At 44.4% G+C, this 10,046-nt stretch overlaps 1 protein-coding gene across 2 annotated transcripts in view; it reads right to left on the bottom strand.

The window, feature by feature from the left end:
• The window catches only part of c23h12orf43 (chromosome 23 C12orf43 homolog), a 48,912-nt gene that overhangs the window by 25,933 nt on the left and 12,933 nt on the right, over positions 1 to 10,046 (bottom strand). Inside the window, exons 3-4 of one of the 2 annotated variants that reach the window (XM_068055203.1) lie at positions 5,320 to 5,418; positions 4,941 to 5,069 (exon numbers count right to left, since the gene is read on the bottom strand). In XM_068055203.1, coding sequence (XP_067911304.1) covers positions 4,941 to 5,069; positions 5,320 to 5,418 — 228 coding nt within the window. The remainder of the gene's footprint in view (positions 1 to 4,940; positions 5,070 to 5,319; positions 5,419 to 10,046) is intronic. The other variant, XM_068055204.1, reaches the window with a different exon arrangement.

Here is a 10,046-nt window from a genome sequence, read left to right as displayed (position 1 = left end):
TTTCGCCCCTTAATTGGGATAAACTCTGTAGCCTTCTACTCAGGGATTTAAGGTAAATCCTGCTTTAAATATTGATGGATATCTTAAATATTTTACTATAACATTATTTAGACTTAAAACTTGGATTTTCTACTAGGAATAAGATTATACTTTCTTTCTTTTCCTAGAACTATTAATATTGCAATTGTTTTACTCACCAAAGTGTGAATTGCATGTTTGGTTCTTCAATAAACCTTTATATAATTTAGAAAATATATTGTCTCATATAGTCTTCTGCATCTCAACTCGAGAACTCATCTCTGTACTGTCTTTAGTGGAGAAGTACATTATTGAGGAGAGGTACCCGGACCCTTATAATATCCGGGTTGTTATAATCTGGCTAAAACCTGTTAAAAAGGTTACCTGGAGATGGTAATACCCTCTGTTGTCTCCCTTACTTCGGAGAGAGTTCGATCAGTTCTTCAGACTCATTCAAGTGTCTGTGAGATCCGTCTTTCTCAACCTTAAGTGACAGTGATCATCTGGGGAGTATGCCTGATCCAGGATGGTCCCAAAAAAGGGGCTAGGATTATAATCCACTTCAGTCATTTCAAAAAGCTTTCCCACCACTGAGGTTAAACTGGCTGGCCTTTAGTTGCTGGGTTTATTCTTACACCCTTTTTGAACAAGGGCGTAACATCTACAGTTCTCAAGTGTTCTGGCACCATCCCAGTATCTAAACAGGATTGGAAGATTATGGCCAGTGCTTCCGCAATTTCCACCCTTACTTTCCTCAGCATCCTTGGATGCATCGGATGTGGTCCTAGTGACTTATCAACTTTAAATTCAGCCAACCTTTCTAATACCTATGCTTTATCAATTTTTAGCTCATAGTAGGGAGAAAAAGCTGTTTTACAGTACAATCTTGATTATCTGCCATAATGGGGGGGATAATTCTTCTTGTATAAAATGAAAATGGATCAATAATGGGTAGTCTTCTACACTTAGTCTTGCACAGTGAGGTTTTGTTTATGCTTCTGATTGGTCTATGTAAATTAATCAAAATCCCAGTGTGTACAGACAAGACCTACATTTGTCAATTTGAAAAAATTATTGGCAGACTAAGTCCTCCTGCCAGTCTCTTTGGCCTGAAACCCTGCTGCTGTCCTGACCTTAAGCCAAATTGCAGAATTACATGGATATTCAATTCTACTAGGTGCCAGTACAACTACTACTTATAAATACATTCAAATGCATCTTAGATTTACTTCGCAAAACCAAGCCCCCATTCTGACAAAGGTTATACTGGGACCCCACTATAATGCAGTCTGCTACAGCGGTATAACACGGGTATAACACCGTATAACACGGGTCCATTATGGACCCCAAACATTTCATGTAAATTCATCATTTCAGAACGTATTTCCGAATATTGAAGTATAAATGCTCCACAAATGATTTAGAACCAACCAATGAGATGGCAGCCATGTGACCAATTAAGTTTCCGGTTTTCTGTGTGTAAATACTGGTCAAACTTACACTGATACCTATGCAAGGATCCACGCGAAATCATGTGTACTGAATCACGAAAGAGAAAAAAGCTGAAAATCATTGCCCAAATCAAGGAAGGTGCTATGCAAGCATCTGTTTAACAAAGAATGGAGATCGCTCAAAGCTTTGTGGGTGGCTTAATGATGAAGTGAAGTTGAGAAGGGTGTCAATGGAGATGGATGAAGGTGGCCAAGCAAGAAGGAAAGCCCAAAATGCCAACAACACACCTCTCAACAAGGCCATATACACGTGGTTCACCCAGCAGAGAGCCGAAGGCATGCCTGTATCTAGTCCTGTTATTCAGGCTCAGGCTAAGAAGTTTTGCCACCAAATGAATGGAAATACCAATGTCCCATTAGAGTGTGGAGTCAGCAAAGGATGGTTAACAAGATTCAAGAAGTGGCATGGCATTTCGCATGTTACTATAAGAGGAGACCATCAGTCCACAGGCAAGCCAGCCGCAACATCATTTCCCAATGAATTAAAGAAGACTTTACACAAATGAGGATAAACCGAAGAACAAATCTACAACTGCAACGAGACGGCCCTGTACTACAAAACGTTACCAGAGAAGACCCTAGCGACAAGAAACAACACCAAGAAAATGTCTGGATTTAAACAGATAAAGACAAAGTTGACAGTCATCCTTTGTTGGAACAAAACTAGTCTACACAAGCTGACTCTGCTTGTCATAGGAAAATTCGCAAACCTCACTGCTTCCATCATCTAAACATAAAATCACTACCATGCTAACACTCAAATAGTGCCAAAGCCTTCATGACTTCATCAATTTTCGAAAACTGGTCCCACCATAAATCCATACCAAATATCAGAAAACATCTGACAAAGAAAAACTACAGAAGAAGGCCATCTTGCTGCTTGACATCTCCCTTGCACACCCACCCCTAGAGAATCTGGTAACTCGAGATGGAAATACCAAATGCCTCTATGTACCAAGAAACACATGAAAAATTCAACCCTCTTGACCAAGGCATCATATCGACCTTCAAACGTAACCTCAGCAGAGAACTGATCAAGAGAATGGTGAACAGTAAGGACGACGTGACAACTTACCTGAATAAACTCAACACGAACAATGGAATCTACACATGTGGCCATGACTGGCGAGAAATGCTAATCAACTGTATCAGAAACTCCTGGAGACAGGTCCTGGATACTGCATTTAAGACAGAAACCAACAGCGACATCCTGGAGGATTTTAAAGGCTTCACTGAAGAAGAAATACTTGAAAATGAGAAGAGTGTTGTGGACTACAATGGATTCAATGCCCATGATCTAAACAATGCCAGGTTCATAATTGGAGCTGAATTAGATACTGACATCAATGCACGGCTGATTATCGATGTCCAAGAAGCTATCAACGTGACGATGACAGATGATCAAATATTGGCCAGTGTAACAGACCCAAACCCTAAAGATGTTCAGCCAGCTGAAGATGATGACAATGACGACGGCACAGAGACTGAGCCAATGCCATCAGTTTATAGTCATCTACTACCAAGAAGAATTGATGAGATGGTTGGAAGCCAACGGAAAATCAACAGCTGCTAGTGTGACACAACTTCAGAACATCCAGAACATTAGGGTGGCACAATGGCGCAGTGCTTAGCACCGCAGCCTCACAGCTCCAGTGAATCGGGTTCGGTTCTGGGTACTGCTTGTGCGGAGTTTGCAAGTTCTCCCTGTGACCTGTGTGGGTTTCCACCGGGTGCTCCAGTTTCCTCCCACATGCCAAAGACTTGCGGGTTGATAGGTAAATTGGTCATTGTAAATTGCCCCTAGTGTAGGTAGGTGGTAGGAGAATTGAGGGAAGGTGGGGATGTGAGAGGGTAATGGGATTAATGTAGGATTAGTATAAATGGGTGGTTGATGGTCGGCACAGACTCAGTGCGCCGAAGGGCCTGTTTCAGTGCTGTATCTCTCTATGACTCTATCCGACATCTAGCAAAGGCAGAGACGAGGAGTAAGTGTGAACGGCTAAAAATTACTGCTTTCTTCAACGTGTGTCCATCCGTTCAATAATGTCTGATTGTACATGTATGTTCACATTTCTGTTACAAGAAATAAAATGTAATTTATTTGAATTAATTGTCTTCACTTTGCTTGTTTTATTATTCTGGCTACTGGCTTGGTGCTTTTGAAAGGACCATATTATGGCGTGGTCCCTCCTACAAGGGGTCTCGTGATGTGCACCAGGTGGACTGGGTTTTCGAGGGGTCCTAGTAACCGAGTGCAGATAAGCAAAGTTCTGCTGTACAAAAAAAACTAATCTGATATATTCTCCTCTATTGTTCCTGGTCTCTTTCAGCTGTAGAACAACATGCTTTTATTTAGCATAATCAGACAAAAACTAACAGAGTCAAAAAAGGAGTCATTAGGACAGGTGGCAAAGAGGTCGGGTTTAACAGCATTTTAAGGTAGGAGAGGTTTAGGGAAATAATTCACAGCTTAAGGCCTAGGCAGCTGAAGACACAGCCACCAATGCTGGGAACAAAGGAAATGCACAAGAGGCCAGAATTGGAGAAATGCAGAGTTCTCAAAGGGTTGTAGGCTGAAGGAAGTTACAGAGATAGGGAGGGGCAAGGGCATTGAGGGATTTGAATATGAGGATGAAGATTTTTATAATCAAAGGCTTTGGTGGATGGCAGCCAATGTAGGGCAGAGCATAAATCAAGAACATCACTGAGTACTCAAATGGAGAAAGATGCTACCAGAAGGTTAAAAGCTAGTAAGTGTGCAACAAGATCAAAACGATCAGCTCAATTTTATATTGTTACTGAAGTACCTAATTTTCACCACTAGATGCTCTAATGAGCTTTGCAAATCCTAAAGCATCCTCTCAGTAACAGAAATAGGGGCTTCCGAACCCCGATGAAAGGGTCAAATGAGGGTCAGAAGCCCGCACTGTGGGACAGTCACCCAGCTGTGATTTTTGGTCAACTGGTCAATTAGTAGCCAGAGCGCAGACCCGCCAACCAATTAAGGATGGCATGCGGGCTCTTGCAAAAGGAGGGCAAGTGGGAGGCTCTCCAGCACTGAAGAAGCATCAGGCTGCTTCAGGTAAGTGAGAGAGAGGGCGCCTCCACTTTGAGGCACCCTCTCTCCAACATTTTAGACTTTAAAATAAAAAATGCCCCCAGCAACCAGGCCACCAATGTGGAGGGCAAACCCCTCTACATGGCAGCCTGCAGTTGCAAGTTGGCCTGTTCCCCAAGGTTTCCGGGGGCCTGCAGCAACAGAAAAGTTAATAGGCCAGAAATACCTTTAATTGGCCACCAGCCGTTTGTGGGCAGATAGTCCTGCACCTCCATCCTGCCTCCATGAAAATGGCCGAGGATGGGATGGAGCTGGCAATCCAGCACACCGGACGGCAGCGCAAATTTCCGCACCTGCCTGCCTCTGTGCCTGCCCCATCGGGGGCTAAAAATCCATCCCAGGTGTTGCAAGACAAGATATCACTGAATTCCTTTTTTACTGGTACATCCCACGCTGAACTGATGTCTTCTACACTTACAGACCTAAAACATAAAAAAGCAGTTTCCGGATTTTGATTTTAACTAATTTTCAAATAAAAACTGTTGATTCTTAAGTTAGCCTTAGTAGCTAATACTTGACACTGTTCCTCCACGGTAAGTAAAGAAATGCTTAACTCCAGCAAGTAGCATTCTGGAACAGCAAACAGCAGGCTGCCCTGGGAATACAGAGTCACATTTATACAGGTTACATATGCAGCCAAGTGCTCATTGTAAGAATATTCATTCTTCTTACCTATCTAGCAAGGTACCCAGCCTTTTAGCAACATGACATCGGAATTCAGGTGTTGTCTGTAGCACATTTCCATCATGCTGGTGATCATCTACTTTCTGCCTGCAGGTGAGGACAAAACAAGGTCAAAATATATCATAAGCAAGAGACTTGTAGAAGATCCACCAATATATGTCCAAGTATCTCACCGAGAAACACTGTAGCAATTGTGAATTCACACGAATGCTTTAAAGACTTTGCTTGCATTACTGCATCAAAAGCAAAAAAGCAAATATTTAGAACAATTATTGAAATTGAATTCCACTGGTATGAATTAGTAGTTAATTAATTATGTACATTCGTCTAGTTCCATTTTATTATAGTCATCCACTGAGTTACACAGCAAAACAATTTAATAATGTTATATTAAATAAATATTTTATATTATTTTGGGATCTAAAAACAACATGCATTTACATAGCACCTTTAATGTTGCTCAGATAGCACAACCAGGCAAACATTGATACTGAACAAAAGTTTGGTCAAAGAGGTAGGCTTTAAGGAAAGTCTTAAAGGAGGCGGTGGAGGGAAAAAACTGTATAAGGATAGAATTCCAGAACTTAGGGCCTACACAGCTGAAGACATGGCCACCAATGGGTGGGGTGAAAGGGCAGAGTTTTCTGAGGTTTCTCGGGCTGGTGGAGGTTAGAGAGGGGGAGGGGCATGGCAACAAAGACATCTGAACAAGATGAAAATTTTAAATTGGAGATGTTGGGGGAGCAAGGAACCGATACAGGTCAATGAGCACAGGTTGATGGGTGAGCAGGACTTGCTTCAGGTTAGAATATGGTAGCAGAGTTTTGGATGAGCTACAATTTATGGAGGATAGCAGGCCAGCCAGGAGGACATTGGAGGTTACAACAGCATGGATTGGAGCTTCAGCAGCAGATGGTCTGACACCAGAATGGTGCCATAGAACCATACAGATGTTATGGCACAGAAAGAGGCCATTCAGCCCATCATGTCGGCGCCGGCTGAAAAAACTAGCTGCCCAATCTAATCCCACCTTCCAACACCTGGTCCACAGCCCTGCAGATTACAGCACTTCAGGTGCAGGTCCAGGTACCTTTTAAATGAGTTGAGGGTTTCTGCCTCCATCACCGACCCGGGCAGTGAATTCCAGACACCCACCACCCTCTGGGTGAAAAAGCTTTTCCTCATATCTCCTCTGATCCTTCTACCTATCACCTTAAATCTGTCCGCACTGGTAATTACAGAGGTGTAAGAAGGCAGTCTTTGCAATGGAGAAGATATGGAGTCAGAAGCTTAGTTCAGGGTTAAATAGGATGTTAAGTTTCTGAACAGTCGACTTCAACTTAAGAAAGTGGTCAGGAGAGGGATGGAATAGGTGATGAAGGAACAGAAGGCAGAAGTGCTGCCAGCAGCAGATGTAAATGGTGCTTGCCAACAGCACATGCTCTGTTTTTCTCTGTCCAGATGTCAGCTGAACCCTTTCATGGCCCACACAGGCCAACAATGTGGTGTTCACACGATCCATTTCAATCCACAAGGATAGGTTCAACAGCCAGAAAAGAAAGTCAAAATTGTGCCAATCGAGACCATGCCAGCTTTCTGAAGAGCACTCCAGTCAGTCCCATTCCCCCGATCTATCCTCATAACCCTGCAAGTTTACTTCCCTCAAGTGCCAGGCAATTTCCTTTTGAAATCATTAATCGTCTCCACTTCTATCACCCTCACCGGCAGCAAGTTCCAGGTCATTACCCACACGCTGTGTAAAAAGGTTCTTCCTCACATTCCCCCTACATCCCTTGCCCAAAACCTTCAATCTATATCCCCTAGTCCTTGCACCATCAACTAATGGGAACAGCTTTTGTCTACATTCCCTAAACCTGTCATAATCTTGTACACCTCTATCAGATCTCCCCTCAATCTCCTTTGCTCCAAGAACAACCCCAGCTTCTCCAACCTAACCTTGTGTCTAAAATCCCTCATCCCTGGAACCATTCTGGTAAATCTCCTCTAAAAACTCTCAAAGACCCTCACATTCTTCCTAAAGTGTGCTGACCAGAACTGGACACAATACTCTAGTTTATGCCTAACCATAGCTTTATAAAGTTCTGCATAACCTCCATGCTTTTGTACTCAGTACCTCCATTTATGAAGCCCAAGATTCCACAAGCTTCGCTAATTCCTCTCTCAATATGTCCTTCTGCCTTCAAAGATCTATGCGCATGAACCCCAAGGTCCCACTATCTCCCCACACTCTTTAGAGTCACAGAGTTATACAGCACAGAAACAGGACCTTCGGCCCACTGTGTCTGTGCCGACCATCAAGCCTATCCATTCTAATCCCATTTTCCAGCTCTTGGTCCGTAGCCTTGTATGTTATGGTGTTTCAAGTGCTCATCTAAATACTTCTTAAATGTTGTGAGAGTTCGTGTCTCTACCACCCCTTCAGGTAGAGTGTTCCAGATTCCAACCACCCTCTGGGTGAAAAAAACGTTCCTCAAATCCCCTAAAGCTCCTGCCTTAAATCTATGCCCCTGGTTATTGACACCTCCGCTAAGAGAAAACGTTTCTTCCTATCTACCCAATCATCTTCTTTGGCCTCCTTGTCTCGGGAGACAATGGGTAAGCGCCTGGAGGTGGTCAGTGGAGCAGTGCCTGGAGTGGCTATAAAATCCAATACTAGAATGACAGACTCTTCCACAGGTGCTGCAGAAAAAATTGGTTGTCAGGGCTGTTACACAGTTGGCTCTCCCCTTGCGCTTCTGTTTTTTTTCTTGCCAACTGCGAAGTCTCTTCGACTCGCCACACTTTAGCCCCGCCTTTATGGCTGCCCGCCAGCTCTAGCAATCGCTGGCAACTGAATCCCACGACTTGTGATCAATGTCACAGGACTTCATGTCGCATTTGCAGACGTCTTTAAAGCGGAGACATGGACGGCCGGTGGGTCTGATACCAGTGGCGAGCTCGCTGTACAATGTGTCCTTGGGGATCCTGCCATCTTCCATGTGGCTCACATGGCCAAGCCATCTCAAGTGCCGCTGACTCAGTAGTGTGTATAAGCTGGGGATGTTGGCCACCTCGAGGACTTCTGTGTTGGAGATGCGGTCCTGCCACCTGATGCCAAGGATTCTCCAGAGGCAGCGAAGATGGAATGAATTGAGACGTCGCTCTTGACTGACATATGTTGTCCAGGCCTCACTGCCGTAGAGCAAGGTACTGAGGACACAGGCTTGATACACTCGGACTTTTGTGTTCTGTGTCAGTGCGCCATTTTCCCACACTCTCTTGGCCAGTCTGGACATAGCAGTGGAAGCCTTTCCCATGCGCTTGTTGACTTCTGCATCGAGAGACAGGTTGATTTCTGCATCGAGAGACAGGTTACTGGTGATAGTTGAGCCTAGGTAGGTGAACTCTTGAACTATTTCCAGAGCGTGGTCGCCGATATTGATGGATGGAGCATTTCTGACGTCCTGTCCCATGATGTTCGTTTTCTTGAGGCTGATGGTTAGGCCAAATTCGTTGCAGGCAGCCGCAAACCTGTCGATAAGACTCTGCAGACACTCTTCAGTGTGAGATGTTAATGCAGCATCATCAGCAAAGAGGAGTTCCCTGATGAGGACTTTCCGTACTTTGGTCTTCGCTCTTAGGCGGGCAAGGTTGAACAACCTGCCAGCTGATCTTGTGTGGAGGAAAATTCCTTCTTCTGAAGACTTGAACGCATGTGAGAGCAGCAGGGAGAAGAAAATCCCAAACAGTGTAGGTGCGAGAACACAGCCCTGTTTCACGCCACTCAGGATAGGAAAGGGGTCTGATGAGGCACCGCTATGCTGAATTGTCCCTTTCATATTGTCATGGAATGAGGTGATGATACTTAGTAGCTTTGGTGGACATCCGATCTTTTCTAGTAGTCTGAAGAGACCATGTCTGCTGACGAGGTCAAAGGCTTTGGTGAGGAACGTAGAGGGGCTTCTGTTCTTCGTGGTATTTCTCCTGTAGCTGACGAAGGGAGAACAGCATGTCAATGGTCGATCTCTGCTCGAAAGCCACACTATGCCTCAGGGTAGACACGCTCGGCCAGCTTCTGGAGCCTGTTTAAAGCGACTCGAGCAAAGACTTTCCCCGCTATGCTGAGCAGGGAGATTCCACGGTATCAACAGCAACAGGACATAGATAGGGTAGCAGAATGGGCAGACAAGTGGCAGATGGAATTTAATACAGAGAAGTGTGAGCTGATGCATTTTGGAAGAAGGGATAGGGAAAGGTTATATAGACTGAATGACCCGGGTAGATAGGTACCCTATCAATGCCCCTCATAATTATGTATACCTCAATCAGGTCCCCCTCTCAGCCTTCTCTGCTCTGAGGAAAATAACCCCAGCCTACCTCGTCTCTCTTCTTGGCTGAAATGCTCCAGCCCAGGCAACATCCCGGTGAATCTCCTCTGCACCCTCTCCAGTGCAATCACATCCTTCCTATAGTGTGGTGACCAGAACTATACACAGTACTCCAGCAGTGGTCTAACTCGCGTTTTGTACAGCTCCATCATAACCTCCCTGCTCTTATATTTTATGCCTCGGCTAATAAAGGGAAGTATCCCATATGCCTTCCTAACCACCTATCTACCCGGGTCATTCAGTCTATATAACCTTTCCCTATCCCTTCTTCCAAAATGCATCAGCTCACACTTCTCTGTATTAAATTCCATCTGCCACTTGTCTGCC

The sequence above is a fragment of the Heterodontus francisci genome, chromosome 23, assembly GCF_036365525.1.
Source record: "Heterodontus francisci isolate sHetFra1 chromosome 23, sHetFra1.hap1, whole genome shotgun sequence".
Classification (NCBI taxonomy): domain Eukaryota; kingdom Metazoa; phylum Chordata; class Chondrichthyes; order Heterodontiformes; family Heterodontidae; genus Heterodontus; species Heterodontus francisci.
Note: the sequence above shows the minus strand (reverse complement) of the source record. Positions and strands in the feature narration are given on the sequence as shown.